At 38.2% G+C, this 19,503-nt stretch overlaps 2 protein-coding genes and 2 pseudogenes across 12 annotated transcripts in view; 3 read left to right on the plus strand and 1 right to left on the minus strand.

The window, feature by feature from the left end:
* Positions 1 to 8,088, plus strand: part of LOC111320454 (adenosine deaminase-like) — a 14,660-nt pseudogene extending 6,572 nt beyond the window's left edge. Inside the window, exons 3-11 of the transcript XR_015997001.1 lie at positions 454 to 582; positions 2,118 to 2,365; positions 2,992 to 3,119; positions 4,213 to 4,284; positions 5,655 to 5,756; positions 5,852 to 5,919; positions 6,580 to 6,709; positions 7,433 to 7,529; positions 7,948 to 8,088. The product of XR_015997001.1 is annotated as an adenosine deaminase-like (transcript). The remainder of the gene's footprint in view (positions 1 to 453; positions 583 to 2,117; positions 2,366 to 2,991; positions 3,120 to 4,212; positions 4,285 to 5,654; positions 5,757 to 5,851; positions 5,920 to 6,579; positions 6,710 to 7,432; positions 7,530 to 7,947) is intronic.
* Positions 1 to 19,503, minus strand: part of LOC148738207 (uncharacterized) — a 214,876-nt gene that overhangs the window by 83,346 nt on the left and 112,027 nt on the right. The gene's annotated exons all lie outside the window — the stretch shown is intronic.
* On the plus strand, positions 8,126 to 13,492 carry LOC148738215 (uncharacterized). Of its 4 annotated transcripts, XM_088750196.1 has the most exons (10): positions 8,126 to 8,286; positions 8,519 to 8,565; positions 8,787 to 8,817; positions 9,236 to 9,327; positions 9,408 to 9,522; positions 9,725 to 10,060; positions 10,262 to 10,438; positions 10,719 to 10,901; positions 11,194 to 11,264; positions 11,817 to 13,492. In XM_088750196.1, exons 1-10 carry the CDS (start codon positions 8,274 to 8,276, stop codon positions 12,675 to 12,677), a joined length of 1,926 nt encoding a protein of 641 aa, XP_088606322.1. In that variant the 5' UTR covers positions 8,126 to 8,273; the 3' UTR covers positions 12,678 to 13,492. The 4 variants fall into 4 exon arrangements, with proteins under 4 accessions (XP_088606322.1, XP_088606320.1, XP_088606321.1 ...); XM_088750194.1 differs by lacking the exon at positions 8,787 to 8,817 and having other exon boundaries at positions 8,127 to 8,286; positions 8,519 to 8,628; XM_088750195.1 differs by lacking the exon at positions 8,787 to 8,817 and having other exon boundaries at positions 8,128 to 8,286; positions 8,519 to 8,628; positions 10,731 to 10,901.
* On the plus strand, positions 16,188 to 18,895 carry LOC148738216 (uncharacterized; annotated as a pseudogene).

Consider the following 19,503-nt stretch of genomic DNA (forward strand, 5'->3'; position numbering starts at 1 on the left):
ACTACAATATAGATCCTTCAATCAGTGGTTTTCCTCGTCGCCAGTTGTAGTATCCCGCCCGGATGGTTCGGATCTAACCAATAACACTCGGATTAAACCAACGCACATTAACTTAACAGTTTAATGGTGGACAACGTGTTCTAACAAGAACTCTCGCACGCATGCGCCAATGGGTAATACACTACACTTAGCATTCATATCACAGATTATCCAATGTTGAATAGTTTCCCAGGGTGCTTATATCAAATCCAGTGTAAGAAGAGGGAATTGTCGAAGGGAGGGGGAGGGGAGGGGGTGGGGTGGGGTGAAGATGTCACAGTATACTTGAAGGCTTGCTTTTCACAAACCATGGCTGGACATAATTATATGTGGAAATCCATTTTAGGACTCAAAAGATAACTAGCAAAGGAAGATCCACAAGTAAATATTAAACTCATATTGTTGTACTTACAGGAAGAAGCATTATCAGCTACCTTCATTTGATAAGAGTGTTTTAAAGGACTATGTATCCATTAGCCTAAATAAACCATGAACTCTGGCAGGTTTTCTGGGATGTTTTTATGTATTTTACTCCCTTATTCAGTGAGTACTATGAACATAACCCACTGTTACGGTACCTGAACTTAACTCTAAGCTTGGATAATTTGTACACACTCCTACCATCTTTTTTAACCAGCCACCTGACAAAGAGCTGTAGGTCCCATCCACAAGGGGGGTTCTGGAGGCATGCCCCCACCCCCACTAGAAAATTTTCAGAACTTAAAGAGTCTCAGGTGCATCTCCAATGATTTTCACCAGATAAACTCATTAATTATACCCAAGTCAGAATATAGTTGCTGCAAAGTTTGATGGCAAAACAGCTCATGCCGGTTTCTCAAGTTAGTATTTTATGTAGCCTTGAACAAGTGCTCCCCAGTAGAACCACTTCTTGTTGTTTTGATGCAACTGTCCTCTCCATGAAATGTACTGCATTACATGCTTCTACTAAACAAAATATTTTGGCCCAGAATTAACCCATAAAGGTTCTTCAGGAAATTAAAGAAAAACTAAGGGGATGGTGGGATGGTGTGAACTATTATAAAAACAATGTTTTTTTTTGTTTTTTTTGATATTCACCCCAAAAAACAGTAAACTGATGTTTTTTTTTTTCAAAGGACATTCACCCCGCAGCTTTCAAACTTGTTTATTCTCTTTACTCATCATTGCAATGGGTTATCTCATTACCTGTTTAAAAATTAACTCAAGAGAGGTTACTTGTCAATCACCTTTTGGTTTTAAAAGTCAACAAATTGACAGCTTGAAAACTGTCCTTGCATTTTGGAGTCGCTCCTAACCCCTCCCTGGGAACAGTTTGGAACAGTTATGCATCTGAACTGACACAATCTATTTGTCTCTTTTCTCGTGATCTGTCTGCTTCAAACAATCATTACTGTTCAAATTAAAGACTCAAATCTTGAATTTTAGATAGCTGTGAGCACTGATTCAGTCATTACATCAGTTAACTTTTTCACTCCCAAGATCTCATTTATTTGGTAATTAACAACTATTCACCAAAAAGGAGGTAGTTAGTGGTGGATATTTACTGAGCTGCAAAGCAGCGAGGTAAATATCCACCACTAACCACCGACACTGAGGTGAATAGTTGTTTTAGTATATACTAAAACAGTCGTTAATTTGAGTGATTTATTCGCTTGTCATCGATGCAAACTGGGACGCCATTTTTTCCCGAGTTGCTCAGAGGTAAGTAGCAAAGGATATTTGGAGTTTGACTAGCCAATCAGAGCTTTCCTTTAACGCTATCCACTGTTTTGGTATATACTAATTCTTGTTATTGTCTTGTCTTCTTTATAATTCTTGTGATGTGGGCTCAGAGAAGTCAGTATTGGATCAGCTTATAACACCCCTGACTAATATTTTCCTTTATTCCCTTAACTGTTTGATACTGTGTTGTCACTGTCTTGGTCACTAATGGAATTTCATGGGGTAACTGATTGAAGTCAGTTTAGATTACAATTTTAAAGGGTTTTTGAGTAGTTGAAAGCTGTACAATAATTTACCTACTCTTGTCAATAAAACTTAATGATTTTCTTTCTTAATTTTTTTTTTTTCAAACTCAGAAATGATACTGAAGCGATGGAAAGAATAGCATATGAGTTTTGTGAAGATCAGGCAGCAAGTGGTGTCCTGTACTTTGAAGTTCGCTACAGTCCTCATGCTCTTTGTACAGAAAACTCAGCCTTTCCAGACCAGGAGAGAGTGTCCCCAAAAGCTATAGTGGAAGCAGTGAATAGAGGATTGAAAAAGGGAGCTGAAGATTTTGGTGTGATTGCACGGTCTATTCTCTGTTGTATGCGACAAATGCCCGGTAATACATCAATATCATTTAATAGATTTTATTCGGCTGGTTTAACTCAGAAATTTATCATTGGTAGTGAGTGGTGACCTCCAACTCTTATGGCAGGTAGCTAAAAGGCCCTTGATTTGAAGGGATCACCTTGTGGTTTGCTACAACTTTTCCTCCAAGCTTTTCCCCACTTCACCTTCCCTGTGGCAGTTTGCATTTATGATGACTCAGAGATCCCTCTCTGGGTCTATTTTCTGCCTCCCCTACCTCCTGAACACATTGATTGTTGAAATGAATGAAATTTTATTTGACAGTGTGTGACTCAAATTTTCGACAAACCATTATCTTTAGTGTTAAGTGAGAAAAGATTTAGAAACATGTACAAGCACCTTGAAGTAGAAAAACAAGATTACGTTTTGAAATAATCAAATAAAATCACTGGTAGAAATTAGTTTCTTGTAACATAGTCATTTAGAAATCAAGAACTCAGCATTTCTTGATAAACAAATTTACCTGATTGTATGAAATCTAAACATCAACAGACATTCAGTACTCGTTGCCTTTAGCAAAGTGAATGTATTCCTTATTGCTGATTGAGTATGCATTTGCAAAATTAAATTTTTGTTTATTTTTTTGTTTGTTTTAAGATTTGTCAAAAGAGGTTGTGTCTCTCTGCCAGGAATTTGCAAATGATGGAGTGGTAGGAATTGATCTTGCTGGTGATGAGCCAGTGTGGCAGGCACCAACTATGGAGGGACATGTGATTGCTTATGAGGTTTTAGTCTGCTATACATCTGTGTCTATATTGTCCTCTTTATTAATAATGGTAATTGATTGGAGTACAATCTGGTCTAAAGCACAAGTTTGATTTGAAATCAGACCAAAATTGCACTTCATGAGGTTCAATTACCACTTTATTACATCTTTTTTGAAAACTGCAAATTTACTTAGCTCAATTCAATTTTTTTAGTTTATACAAGTATTTTATTGATTCAGTGGGTTGAACTGGTTTGTAAACTGTCTGGGAAGTTGTCTCATTCTCCTGCAATTTGATTGATTTCTTCAAACAAGCCTTTAAATTTGATTAGTTGTGTTTTAGCAAAGCTGTCTCACTGACTGGGAAAAAAATGGGAAATAAAGTGTAGAATTTGTGATTAAAGCACACCAGTGAAAGCCAATCGGATTATAAGGAGCGCATTGTCAATGGATTTCAAAATGGATGTTATAAAGTTAACCCAGAATATAATCTTAGATTTAAAGATATGGGAGATCAAAAAGACTGACTTGTGTGAAGTAATCACTATGACAATATCTGATAATTTTTGTATAGTATACATACATACATACATACATACATACATACATACATACATACATACATACATACATATACATACATATGTTAATTGGCTTTTCAGGGCCAATTCTCACCCAGCAACCACCCCAGGGGAGGACATCCATCACACAGTAATCTCGTGCATGGGAAATTAACATCTCCTACCCCTAACCCTACAGGAGACGGGACCTCCATTTATTCGTCCCTATCCGAGAAGACTAGAGTATCTAACCATTTTTTGATATAGAAAGGTAGCATATTCTTCTCACTTGTTTTTAGGCCTTGAGTGTTGGTCCGGCCGGGGCTCGAACCCTCGACCTCCGCCACAACAGTCCAGTGCTCTATCCATTGAGCTAACTGGGAGTATGGACTTTAGTAGATTTAAAGGGACATAATTCCACATTCACAATCCCCTCCATTGACCTATGTCCTCCCTTTGTCTGGTTGATAGGTTTAGTTGTTCCACCCTGTAAAATGTCTTACTGACATTGTAGGTCTGCCATTTATGAAAGAAGTCTTCATTTTTGTGCAGGAAGCTAAAAGGCTCAACATACATAGAACAGTTCATGCGGGAGAAGGAGGTCCAGCTGCTAATGTGAAAATAGTAAGTATCAATCAACAAAAGTATTTTAAACTGGAGGTGTGTTATATAATTACTGCCAGAGTATACCATTATCCAACAAATAGCTATTTCCAGATACATTGTTAAGTATAAAGAAAATCAGTTATTTTTGATGCCCTTTCTTGAATTGTGGGCCTTAAAGTTTCTTTACTATTTTCAACCTTGCCAAGTTACCATAACCCTTTCACTCCCAGAAGTGATTAACCTGTAACTTCTCCCTATAATATCCATACAAGATCCAGTAAACAGGTAATGAGAATACTCTAACTTATCAGGTGGAAATTGTTACCTTGATTGAACACCAAATTCTTGTAACCAATTAACAAGGAAGTGTGTGGCACTAGAGGTGAGAATTCACAATCAGATCTTGGAAGTTAAAGGGTCAAAGTTCTACTATTTTCATGTAAGCGCATCTTTTCTTACCTTGTCTAATCTTATAAAGATTATCATTGTTGCTCTACAACAATGGTGGGAAGCCTTTGTGAACTTCAGAGTCAACATGTCATTGAAGGGCATTGACAAGCAGACATACAATTCATTGGTATAAAGTGAAGTCAATACTTTATTCATTTTAAGAGCTTGCATCAAAAGAGCAGCCTGATTGGGCAGCATTCTTTTCCTGTAAGTATTTCTTACCCCAGTGGGGTAAGACAGAGACCAATGGGCCAGTTTCTGGAAAGTTATAGGTGCTTATAATTAACAAGCCCAAAGCCATAATTATTCTAAAATGTTAATCTGAGGAACTGAAATGCAGCTGTTTGTCTCATTTTCTGATATTTTTATTGTTTAAAATCCAAATATATCTGTACAGAAATAACAATATAAATCCATTGTTAAAGCAAAACATGACAACAACAATAACAATAACAGCTTTTGGGAATCACTGACCATGAGGTGTTTGAGAAACAAGCCCCAGACCACAACTGGCTGGGAACTTTGTGCTCAACTGTAATGTGATACCATTGTGAAAGTTCACTGTAAATTCCCTGCGCAGTGCCAAATGTCGGATGTGTCATGTGGGAATGTGCAATATGAACATCAGAGGAGTGACAAAATTGGACCTCTTTTTGTCACCATTTGTAGAACTGATGTAGATAGCAAGAAGTCTGTATTAGTGCCAGACCTCTGGAAAACCTTTTTGCACTTGTCTCAAATCTTCCCACAGGCCGAGAAATGGACGTCCTGCTGCCCTAGTTACAAGTGCCTGCTGCTGGCTGGGTAGTAGCATGGGATGACCATCATGCACGGGGCACTCCTTTTACGCTCCTAATTCCTTTGCACGGAAAATATTGAGAATTTGTTTGGTGATCAGTCAATCACTGGCACTCATTTTACATTTTGTTTCTCTTGAGGCATTAGACACCCTTCATGCTGAAAGAATAGGCCATGGATATCATGTCATACAAGATGCTGAACTCTATCAGAGAATAGTCAAAGAAAAAATTCATCTAGAGGTTAGGAAAAGATGTTGCAACGATACTATAGCTCTGAAAGTGTGAGTAGTGTTCTTCAAGACAAGAAGTTTCTTTTTGTTGATGCTTTCCAACAGGTGTGTCCTACATCAAGTATACTAACTGGTGCTGTGAAGCCATGTTTCAAAACACATCCACTAAGAAGGTATGAAGTTTAAAAAAAAAAGAGAAAATTCTGATCCGCGCTTATCAGTTTATGTTTCAGTTGAGGTGCACTCGGAGAGCTGTTTCAAGAAAGAAAAGGGCTTGGTTTTTTAGGGAAAAAAATTGTGAACTCAGTAAATCTGGTATGTGGCAAGGGATGGGTAGCCTTAGAGGATTTTTACTCAGGCTGTTATTTAAACAAGATAGATATATAATTATATAGGTTAGATATAAAATGACTAATGCAGTTAATGCAGACTTCCGAAATGAAAGTGTACCCTATATTAATAATTGTTAGATTAATTGTTACTCTTAGAGCATGCATGGTTAAGCCAACCCAATGATATGTAGCATTTATTAGAAGTTCATTTAACAGCTGTGAAATGACGTCCTTGTCCAAAAGGAGAAATTAGCCCTTCTCTGGACAAAAATAATTGTTAAAAATCAATTCCCTCTGAGCAAACATTGTGGACCGGTTGTCTAGACAAAGTTTAGGCGTTGTTCAACAAAACCTCATTCTAAGCCATCTTCGATTTAGCCGAACCTTTTTATGGTTATGTAAAACCGCGGTTTGGGTCAGACCTCATGTAAATAATCAGCCCGCGCCCCTATATGTTTCCTTGTTTGTTTTATTTTAATAATGGGTGTTCTTTGTTTCAAGGTTCGTCGAGGACGGAGTAAATTTTTCCATTAACTCAGATGATTCTCTTGTTTTCCAAACAAGAGTGTACCTTGAACAAGGCATTGCTTTTGATATGATTGGACTGAGCCCTGCAGAATTAACCCGAGCTGTATGTTGTGTTGTCTCTTTCTAGGTTTTCACTATCCAACGCTATCAATCGCTTTGCATGACAGCTAAGCTACCGCACATCTCATGAGAAAGAGCACTGTAATTGATTGTGATTGGCTCAGAAATCAGCGCCAACCAATCAGATGCAAAATTAAAACCAATCATGACTTGGTCGCCCGTGTTTTTCGCTTTAGGCAGTTTCTTTGTTTTTACTTCCACTTTCCATTGGCTCTTAAAGGTATTTTCCTTTCTTCTGATTGGCACTTTGTTTTTGGTTTTTACCACTTTTAATTGAATTCAGTCCAGGATCACTGGATTGCAGTTCAATCGCCTCATACAATAGGTGGTTTACACGTTATGTCATTGCCGCCATGTTGGTGGACACAAACAATAGATATCTATGGTGGCCAAGAACTGCCATTAAACATATTCAAATTTATAGGAACTATTTTTGTTATTTGTTTTAAATTTCGATTTATTTCTCATTTTTCTTTTTAAAATAAAAGCAAGTGAAATTAAAATGTAAAATAGAAATAAAATGAAAACAAAGATAAATCAAATCAAATCAAAATTAAATACTACCCGGCTGAGCGCTGCCACTAGTTTTTTTTTTTTTTGTTTTTTTTTTTTTTTCGCAGTCGAGAGCATGTTGATGGAAATATACCATCTCATTATCAAATTAGTTTTTTCATTCTTATATCTATTGTTGTTTGCATAAATACAGGCGACAGCGAGAGTGTTACTATGGTGATGTTTTCATAGCATCAAACAAACAGGTGGATACTCACATCCAGAAATTGTACCAAGGTGCCAAGCCCAGTGTATGTGACTTGATTTTCATAATTTCCATTTTAGAGGTTAAAATGTCTTGATGAATGTTCTAAAGGAAAAGGTGTCTTGGTTTACCATCCATTTTCACTTAATTTAAAATGGTCCTTCAAAGCATGCATCAACAAAAAAATATAAAATCAAGTTAAAAGATATCTCAACACTAGCAAATACCAAATTATATAAAAACTAATTAAATATATATACACCTACTATGTTTCTGGTTGTGTTGGAAGCCAGAGGAATTACCAAGGGCAGAGGTTTTTGTTTTGGAAGACAATTTTCCATTATTTTGTTGCCTGTCACTTGGCTGTGACCCCATTCAAATTTAACCTCAGCCTTGTGGACTGGATTACTCATATCTGGAATGTCCTTGAAGAAGCACTGTGAAATATCTGATCAATATTGCAGATGAACAGTACAGAACAGAACAAATGTGGTGATAGTACCAGGAGGGCTGCTGGTAATTCCCTGCATAAGAAGAGAAACCTGTGTGAGACTGGTTTAAAGATAACAGGATGCAGACATTCCATGGCGCAAAAGGCCGTGAACATGATGTATGGTGAAATCTTTGGTTATGCCCACTATTTACAGAAAACCTACTTCATCCCAAAACAGGTCAAGTGCTTTTGGTATGATGTAGTCTGTAAATGTTGGCCATGGCTAAAAAAGAATGATGGTGAAGTTTCAGAGAAGATGAAGCCAGCATTGTCCATTATGCATGCCAAAGCACACTCATGGTCTTGTCAGGTTAGTTACTGAAATTCAAACACCATTGCTGAATAAATTGTATATTAATTTTAGAGGGTAGGAGATGTTAATTTTCCACGCATGAGTATACTGTGTGATGGATGTCCTCCCCTGGGGTGGGATGGGTGGGTGCAGATAGAGGACCACCCTAATGCATGGTAGTGTTGGAGAACTATCTTGTAATCACTTTTTTTACTCAGTGTAACATGGCCATTGATTGTTGTATATGCAGGCTATCTAGGGTGGAAGATGGTGCCTCTGCAACAACAGGAGAGGAAGGTGAGCAAATAAATAGTCATTTCTCAAGGCTGGGTACAATTACCAAACATATGCTTCCAGAAGGTGATTTTGTTCATGTTCAGCAAATTGTGAATACCTTGCTTTGCAAAGCATCACACTATGACTCGAAGTCAGTTTAGTGCATGGAATCAGCTCTGGATTATATTTATTTCCTTTGTTAGCTAGTTAGACATTCTTACTATTGTTTTCATTTTCATCAGGTGCGAAATCAACATTTCAGTGAAGATTATTGTAAGGACTATCATTCTTAAATGGGCATATATGCACTACTACTAAATTACTTGCTATTAATGCAATGGAGGAAACCCGTTAATACGGTCATTACTAAATAACTGGAAATATCACTTCTAAAGAACTTCAAATTCTTCCATAGAAATTTCATAACAGAAACTTCACTTAGTACATACAGCATTAACTGGGTAAAGTAATTAACAATTAATTACACAAGCTGGGGATCGATCCCGAATGTGGCCGTAGACCGCATTAATGTTTTTTTTTTTTTCATCGTTGAAAAATGTATTGGCGTGCGTGTAATAACGATGTGATTGTAAGGCTGTTATTGATAAGAAAACATAATTTGATGTTGTTTAAACTTTGGTGTATTATGTATTAATTTATTTCACCTTTTTTCTGCGACTTTTATCAACAGGCCGGGAAGAACTGCTCACAGAACATGCTCTGCAGTGGAACAGAAAAAAAGTGGTACAGTTACCTCAAGCCTTAGCTAAACGATGTTCAAGGGTAGGTTGTCCTTTTACAGGGTGGGGAAGGGTGGATCAGGAGAGGTGAGTACCGCTGACTGACTTTCTCTTATCTCACAGACAAAGAATCAACTCACTAATGCAAGAAAGGCTCTTTTGGGGCATCTAAAAATGCTTCAAGTTACAACTGACATGTTAACTGGGTGGAAGAAAGATATACACCATGCTGCGCAAGGTAAGATGTGAACGCATCTTTATTTATTTGCACTTTGATAGGATAAACATTCCCTGCCACTCCTCATCCAGTGTAGCTGGTACTCTGTCATCCTCTCAAACTTTTATGTTGTACGTGGTTGTTGCGGTTTCGTAACGTCACGTTTTTAAGGGCGTAATTTGGTTACATGCATAACCTTGCATTTATTTCAATTGTGTTGTAGCGGAGCAAAATTCTCAAAATTCGAGGAAGACGATTTTCACTCCTAAGGAAGAAGAATTCCTAACTAAACTGTTTAATAGTGACAAGGATACTTTGCTTCCTAAGCACGCGGTGATGTGTGAGGCCGCTGACCAATTGAATGGCCAGCAGTACAAGCAGCTGCTATCCAGGAGTAACAGTGCTGGAGATCTGGCAGCGTTAGGTGTTGCTGATGTGGAAACGAGTGGAGAGGGAGAAAAAACTCTGTTTGACAAGGTTACTGCCCATCTAACTAAACAGATGGAGAATTTCTACTTCTCTATATCCCAGATTGTATACAACATGGGAAAGTTGGGAGGTAACACTTGCTTTAACTGAGATTACTTTCGCTTCTCCAGTTGGCTGTTCTGTACGCTTATAAATTTGTTAAGTTTATTTTTGTTGATTGATTTACATCAGGTTTTGTAGACCCATGTGTAGTTTCTATTTAAAAGCTAACTTAATAACTTTAAATCATCAATCAATAAAAAATTTATTAATTTGACTACCTTTTATTCAGACTCCAGTAAGCAGAGGCAAAGGTTGCGGATGAAGGTTTCCCAAGAGAAAGGCTATCTAAGGGATGCCTTAAACCGCTACAATGAACTAGTTAGCGACGATAGGAAAGCTAAGCAAGAAGACATCGAGAAAGGAGAGTTTCCGTGGCAACTGTTTTGTGACCAATTCATCGGCAATGGTAAGGTGATGATGCATTGACTAAACGATGTCTGTAATCCGTTGAGTTCATTTTGCATTGGCCAGAATGTATTGGTTTAGCTTATTTACAAAATGTTTGTCATATTGCTGTGCAAAATCTACCTTCTAGGAGGGCTGACACAACGTTTAGAATTTTTCTTCTGGTAATATCTGTTAAACTATTTTGAAGACCATAGTTCTTTTTTCCTTTGGCAGAATGTTTGCGGAGAAGGAAAGGATTTAGATATTGAATAAGATAATGCCAAGCATTGTTTTCATATTTTTGGATACAGTTCCCATTCGTACCAAGAAGGTAGTGGTAAACAAAAAGATGGAAGTTGAACGATTTCAAGAGGAGCTGGTGTTGTTGAAGAAAGAAGTGATGGGCTTCATGTCATTCTACAAAGACATCATTCTTCCATCCATACTAGAAGACAAAAGGCAATTGCAAGCTTCCCTAACTGGTGTAAGCTTTAGGTTTTTCTCTTAGAGAATCACTTTTTGTACGTTAACAAATGTATTTTGATGCATGGCGTGGCAACGATTTTTTAAGTTTCCTTTTAACTTGGTACAATAACACAAGAGCACAGTACAACATTGACCTTTTAAGTTGTTTTTCTCTTTTTCATTTCAAAAATTTTTTAAAAGATCGTGTAACGATGGTTATGACAATGCCCCAGTCTAATGAAGCCGCCCCATTATTGTTCTGACGGTGTTTCCTGTTTGTTTCCTGAATTTATTTAATATACAACGAAGAACCTGAGAGTAGCGACTTGGAGCAAGACAAGGTTGAGCGTCAGGAAAGTGATGACAGTTCTATGAAGAAAGTAAGCCTTATCTTTTGTCTTCTTGTAACATTCTCAGACAATTTGATACCGAATATACATATACTGACGAAAAGTAGCCTTTCCCTCTGTTGTTATCGAAATACAGGGTTTTCTTTTTATTAAAGTAAAAAGCACTTTTTTTCCTTGTAAAAATTATCGACATCCACTTGTCGGCTCGTTATTTGCACAAACTTTCATTTAGTGAGCTTTTTCTTGATATTGCAGTTTCTATGTGTAACTTATTATTACATCGAAATTGTACCGCTAAAAAGGGGTAAGGCAGGGTGAAGCTACTATATTTGTGATCACCGTAGCAGTAGCTATGCATGGCTGCTTTACGATTCCAGTTGGCAGTTTATAATTTATGGAAACCTTGCCGTTACCGAGCCCCGAAGAACTTCAATTGTATTATATTCAGGGACTGTGTTTGAGCCACGGTATATTAACATCAGGAACACCTCTCGTACTGCTCACTGGAATCTATGCCATGAAATGCTGTATCATGGATAACTCTATCATGGTTTTTTAAATTTGTTACTCTGTTGTCTCTAGCTTCCAAGTTACGCTACTTTGACGCCAACCCAAAGCGCCAAGCGAGGACTGCTCTCTTTACTAGAGGAAGGGGAGGACTTCGCATTAAAGCAGATTGCGACAGGAGTGAACGCATTCGCATCTGTTTTCTCAGATGAATTAGATGCCTTTCGTAAACTTTCTCTTCAGTCTGAAGAAGACGGAGTGATTGATCCCTCTGATGACACGCAGAAAGAGGAATGCGAGGAAGAAGAAGAAGAAGGAGGAGGAGAAGAGGAAGAAGATGACGACAGAGGATTTCAAATTGAAGCCTTAGGAAACGGAGACCTTGAAGAGTTTGCCAATATATTAGACGAACTAGACGAGTTAGCCCCCCTGCGTTCCGTTTCCCCCGGTGAGGAGGTGTGTGCATGGAAATTACCACAACAAATGTGTCAGAGCCTCTTTAACCTACGCAATGGTAGTAACGCATGCAGCTTAATATCCCTTCTTATTGCCGACGTTCTGGAAAAGAAAAACATTCAAATTCCTGACCAAGGAGTTATTCCTTCCTATTTGGTGAAAATCCTGTGTGGTTGTATTGAGCTGGGTAATCGCATTTACGACAATTGTCGTGATAGTATCCCTAACAGGTATTTGTCGATTCAAGAAGCTCTCACTCTCTTGCCTTTTACGAGCATTTCTGTAGAAGAGCCCCTGCCAGTTAGATTAGAGGATGAACACCACTTGTCTACGATATGGGGTCAGTTAGATTTGTGGACGGGGACGTCACGAAACTTAGTAAATATAATAATTGATGAGAAGACCTCTTTGTGCTTATTCCACCAAGTGTTTTATACATTGATACGCATTCACATTCACCACATGGTGCTGTTATTGTAAGGGAACCCGCGTCGAATCTAAGGAGATTTTGTAGGTGTGTGTGGGAATAAGAGGAGCACGCAGGTGAAACGTATAGAAATACATGTGCGCTTGAATTACCATAGCCGGACCTGCATTACGTCAAAAGAGATTCTAGAACTTTCTAGTGCGCTATGTTGCAGTACTGTCCTAAATGCAAACTCAAAACGTATATTTTTAGGAAGTATCTGTAGTTTTACCTTTACGTGAAAGTAACTTTATGATATTGATTATTGTATTTAGTAATCTCATTTTCTCTATATTGATTATTGTAAAGCGCTATCGATAAGGAGACGTAACATAGTCCTATATAAATACGCGTATTTTTTTTATATTATATTATGTTGGCTTGAACAAAAGTAAAGGGAACCTTCAGAATGCTCGATGAATTGCGTTACGCGTATTTTAGAAAGTCTGTGGTGATTTTACCCCGATATAAATCGCTTATTTAACACGATTTTACTTTACCCGTTAAACAATGTCGAACAGCCAGTGCGTAATAGTGAAGGTCAAACAAAAGAAAACATCGCATTAGTAGGTAATGCTATCTAATAGTGTAGAGACTATCTCACAGGTTTAGTAAAATCACTCAGATTATAAAGCACCATGTGATCCTCTCCAGACGAGAGAGGCCGCTGTATATTAATGGGAAAAATAACTACTTGAAGACTTCAGTGTATTCAGTCATTTAAACTAATCTATCTAGTAGGAATTACTTACGGTTGTGAACAACACTTGCAGTATTTAGCAGTAAACTCTTACGAAGATGTTTGTGGATTAAAATTGTACAATCAAAATTGTGTGACCATCGATTCCTTCCTGCACAAAACTTCCGTATAACAGCATTTACCCAGGGTCTTGTTTACTATTAGCTTAAAAGATTTTTGATCAGTGAGAATGGCGCGCAGACATGCTTCTTTGAGAAGCTCATCAAGAAAGTACTTCAAAAAAGCGAACTGTTCAGTTACTAATGATGGTACAGTCAACAGTGGAAATATACATGAAATGAAGATGTGATCATAGCTCAGTTGGTAGGGCACTGCAGCGCTAACACAAAAGGCGATGGGTTCGTTGAAGGCCTGAAATTCTTTGCCGGATCAAATATGCAATTGTTTAAATTGCAATCACAACTGCGATGATCACATTTTCATTTCATACTCTGTTACTTTTAATTATGCCGTGGTTTAAGGAAAAACCTGATTGGCCGTACATTTCTGGAAACCCACAATCGGGTATTGTGCGCAATAGTCCGTATTGGCTTTATTTCAGCCCATAACTGTCCAATGGATGTATACCAAATGACCCAATATACGGACCTTTTCGCAGAAGTTTCCAAAGTGAGTTTATATTGATGTACGCGATCGACAGCGAACTCCAATATGCGCAAAAAACCTATCTCTATTGATTCCACGGCAGATAACCTAAAGTGTGAACTTTAGGTTATCTAAAAGAGAAGTCTAAAAAATGGATATATATATATATATATATATATATATATATATATATATATGCTTGTGGAGGAAAGAAACAAATAAACTACGCTTTCATCCCAACAAGCCTGTTTCGTGGTTGCCTTGATGAGTGGGCAACCACGAAACAGGCTTGTCGGGATGAAAGCGTAGTTTATTTATTTCGTTCCTCCACAAACATATACTTCGCTCTACATTAATGTATTGAGCACTGTTTTACGAATATCTACGTTCTACACTTTATATATATATGGCAAATTTTCTTTTCAAACATTTATTCTATTCAAGTATGATTACTTGGGGTGTAAAGGGTCAGGGTTCCTCTCGTATACAGAATATATATATATGGATGTATGCGATCGATGTCCAACGTTCCACTAGAATGCCATCTATCTCCAGTGACTTAACGGCAGATGACCCTAACTGTGGACTTTTCTTGTAGAAGTCCTTAAAAGCGATTTCTATGGATGTATGCGGCATACATCCCTGTAATCCTCTTTTAGGGACTTTGCGAAAAATCCGCACTATGGGTCATCTGCGATGAGATCATTGGAGAGAGATGGCATTCTGGTAGAATATTGGACATAGATCGCATACATCCATAAAATATAAACCGCTTTTCAGGACTTCTACGAAAACGTCAGCACTTTGGATCATCTGCCATGAGATCACTAGCTGGAGATAGATCGATCGATCGATGTTCAATATTCCACCAGAATGCCATCTATCTCCAGCGATTTCACGGCAGATGACCCAAGGTGCAGACTTTTTCGCTCAAGTCTAAAAAGTCGATCTTAATGGATGTATGCCAATTAGGTCCAGTATGCAACCAAGGCCAGAATGCCGCCAGTCTCCAATGATTTTACGGCATAAGACCCAAAGTGCGGAATTCTTTGCACAAATGTAAACAACTGGATATGCATGGATGTATGCTATGGAGGTGCAATATTCAACCAGAAGGCCGAACGTCTCTAATGATTGCAGGCCAAATGACCCAAACTGCGGAGTTGTTTGCTTGAGGCAAAGAGAAATTGAATTTGAGTGTATGTATAGGAATGAGGTTTGATATGCTACGAAAATGTACACGGGAAATGACGCACACTACGGACGTTTTCGCACGAGTTTAGATAAGCGGGTTAAAAGGACAACATACGATTGAGGTGCAATACTGGGCACTAGCATGCATTCTCTCTGGAATGATTTCACGTTAATGGCCCATATCGTGGACTTCGGAAATCATACATGGGGTTTCAATAGACGATGTGATTGGGAGGAAGATAGGCATTTAAGCAACTCTCTGGTTAGCTAAACACGGGCGTCAGATGAGAATATTCAGTAAAAATGTAGGTTTTACAAAATTGCAGAAGAAAGGTGCGCGAGCCTTTAATCTCGGCGTGTCCTAATACTTGTTTCTGACGTTTTTTTTAATCATTATTTGATCAAAAAGGTAGAGCTGAAAAGGTGACTTTGATAGTTTGTCTTGCACTCTATAAAATCAAGCGCCGGATATCAGGTTGAACGGGGTTCACACCCTCAAAATAAGCACACTGGAAGTTAATTAAATGCTGCTTAAAATCGCGCGAACCGGAAATAAAGTCTGCGGAAAACAATTGTTTCGAGCTCAAAATTTTCCTGAGTAACCTATCTTGATGTTTTGCAAGCACGCAACATTCACGATGGCACTTCAAATATAACAGATTCAGGAAAAGTACTACAGAAAACTTAAATATACTTAATTCTACCAGATAACCTCTTTCCATACTGTGTGAAAAGTTAAAGTATTTAGGGTCAATGAATCAGTTTTTCAGATGATTTACAAAAACTGAAATTTAGTGGGCGTTTTTTTAAACCCTGTATGTTGCCATGGTAACTGATATGACTTCATAAGTACCCTCAAAGTGGAGCTCAGCAATAGGGGAATCCTTGTTTGAGGGTCTTAATGGGGTTAACTGATAGGCGTAAAATGGCCAAAAATTTAGTGGATAGCGGTAAAAATTGAAAAGTTTTAACCGTTAGCCGTAAATGGGGTCAAAAGAGGTAACCGTAAAAAAATTGTTCCCTAAATTTCTTAATTTTAAGGAAGGTGCTTAACTTACTTATGACCTGTTTCATTTCTTATTTTGCTGACTTTGACTCCGTACATGTCGTACATGTAGCTCATACGTTTATAGGCCAAGCTCGTTTCAAGGACCACCGGTAGTCTCCCTTGACCTCACTTGGCCTGCGTTTTGTAGGACAGGTTGACAGCTTTTTGTTTTAAGATCTCCAATTTCTTCACCCAGTGTGCATGTGAGTTGAACGATGTCGGTATTGAAAGCTGTTGTTAGTTTTTATCGAACGGGTGAGTCACGGAAATGTTCAAGTTCTCAATTTATTTGCGCGTCCTTTTTCAGTTCACGTTGTACAGTCTGTTCTTCAGTGGGGAAAAGAACCTATCGTGTTAATAAAAAGCGAAGAGGTTAGCAAAAAAAGCAACGCGAAAAACGAACCAGTTGCGCCAAAGAAGAGGAAATCGCGCCAAAATGCAAAAGAAGACAAACAGCTTGCAAAAAAACTCAAAGAAGATAACGAAGGAGTTGCACGAACTGCCAGACAACTAAGCGAACTAAATGACCTTAATGCAGGTAATGAAGTCATTAAATACAAATTATCATTTTTCATTTTTCATTTTTAAATAATTATAGCGAACATGAGAGTTATGACTAAATAAGTTATATTTTTTAGGATTAATAGTTTTCTATTTTCCAATTGTAAATGGCTAAGCATTACAGCCTGTTAGCTGAATTTAAGCTGATATGTTTCAGTATCCATCTACCCTACACTTTCTAAAGTGTACAGAAATCAATGTAATTCATTGAGACCCTCTTAATTATATAAGGCTACGTCAACCTAAATGATTACAGACTACTATGCAAACATTTATTTGAAAATTTCAGGTCTTTGGGAACGTTAGACTAGACCCCAACTCTCTACGTTCACGTGCTGATCTGGAGAGAATATTGGGAAACTACAACCTCTCCCTGGATGGAACCGTTCCAACCTTACGCAAGCGCCTTTTTCAGCAATTAGACCGGCTAGAAGCCAAGTTGACGAAATTTGTTTTGCAAACTAATATGCTGCTTTCAAAGCCTGCAGCTTTGTGTATGGTTAGTCATGACATACTACTGTGCGCTGATGATGGTCACCGAGCTATCTATCAGATTCAGCTAGAAAGAGATGGAATCACCATAAAAAGCAAATCGAGGAAACTCGTAAGATATCCAGAGGGTGTTTATCGCCTGGAATCCACGACAGTCTCTAATGCTCCACATGTTTACTTCACAGCGGCAAAAAGCGGCCAATGTAACGGTGGCCTTTATTGTTTTAGCGTGGAAACCGGCGAGGTCATGACTATTCTTGAGAACATGACAAACAGTTGCAAGAAGATCAAGAAAGTAGCAAAATTTAATGACACACTAATCCTCATAGACATTGAGGCTCGTCAAGTCAAGCGTTACAATCCGCTGACCAAAAAAGTTGATACTCTTGCCGGAGATGGACGTGAAGGAGAACAGGACGGAACTGAGAAAAGTTGCAGCTTTGTCCAAGTGGATGGAATATGTAGTGTTGCAGATACGCTTTTCTCAACGGATGCGGCAGCAGGGAAAATCAAGCTGATTACTGGTTTGTCGGGAACAACGAACTTTTTAAGTCACCTGGGCATTTTATATCACTTTGGCATAGGTTGTAAAGGTAGTACTTCTCAGACAATTACGCCAGAGGAGGTAAGTAAGAATGTTGAGAAGGTGAACGACTACATCAAATATACGGTAAGAAATGTAAAAGAAACAAATCACCTCAAAGAAGGTTCAGCAACGAATGGTCCTCAGGGAACTGTGTCTAAAAAGACGCAAGATTCTGTCGAGCTCTTGTTGAATGGTGTAAACAACCTCATAAGAAATATCACAAATGTCAGCCCAGAGTACAAAGATCGATAGCATTGACTGGCAAACTTTACTAACAACTCAAGTAGAGAACCTACATGCGGTATCGCATTTTAAACATGAGACATTTAGTACCCTTCAATATGCGATGGACTTTGGTACGATATCTAAGGAATCTTTAAAGCGAATAACTAAATGGGGGACTAAATACTATACTCATCCATCTTCCTACTACACAGTGCCCCAAACGGAAATGTCATTCAAGGACATGCAGTTTATGACTCCACTTCTTTCTGTGGGGCTATCGAAAAAGGATGAAGAAGTAATGAAGGAATGGTTTGAGAATTACCGTCCAGTGAGGCAAAGAACTGTGAGGAGTGAAACGACGAAAGACAAGGCAGGAGCCTTGCCCCCGGCAGCGTACGCCAAGCCAAAGCCGGATGTTACTCCAAAGGTTATTACTCCAAAGGTACGATTTCCCGATGACCAAGACGACAGAACCCTCCCTGCCTCCTCTGAGGTCAACCCTCTAGTCTCCGATGTGTCATTAAGTTTCATAAGCGATTCCAACATTCCGCAAGTGGAGCTCGCGTCTGCTGCTGATTTCAACCAGGCGGAGGAGTACGAAAGCGATTCTGAAATTAGCGATGTTGATACGGATAGTGACTCAGAGGATCTTATCATCAGTAAGCCAGTAGTAACAAGGTCCGGAAGGCAAGTCAAGGTGTGGACACGGTTTGTTGTCTAGGCAAAAAAAGGTACCCGAGACAAGTTAGACTGTACATTGAAGGATTTTGATGCGTCAAGCATGGCTATATTTTGAGACAATTTAACATGCATACAACACCATAAAAGGACAAACAGGTCACCACTCCTACAAGTAAATGTAAGAATGCATGTCGTAAGCTAAGCTGTGTATGGCCTTGTATTGAATCCTTTTTCATAGTTCAGAATTCTATGCGTAAAATAATATTAGAAGTGGTATGATTTATCAAATATTAAATTTTTTCAAAAGAATAACTCATTGAAGCCTGAGATGATCATAACACCTTTATTTTGCTTAAAGATTAAAAAAAACACAGGTTTATTAATATTTAATCTTTTGGAACCAAAGAAATTAATTTTTAACTTTTTTGTTAACAGTAACTGTAAAAAAATAATCGATAGCCGTAAAAGAGCCAAAATTTTAGCCGATAACCGTAAAAGTCAGCACCCCATTGAGACCCTCTTGTTTACAATATTTGCCTCATTAGCATAAGCAATTCAGTTTCTGATGGAGCAAAAAATAAATCAGTTCTGAATGTCGAAAGGTCAAAGTACGATTAACTCGGCCAATGAATACGAGCCTGATGCAATGAATACTTTCTGTGCAATACGGGTTTAAAATCTCAAAATTTTCCATAGAATGTATGAGCT

This window comes from Stylophora pistillata, chromosome 2 (assembly GCF_964205215.1).
Source record: "Stylophora pistillata chromosome 2, jaStyPist1.2, whole genome shotgun sequence".
NCBI classification, from domain to species: domain Eukaryota; kingdom Metazoa; phylum Cnidaria; class Anthozoa; order Scleractinia; family Pocilloporidae; genus Stylophora; species Stylophora pistillata.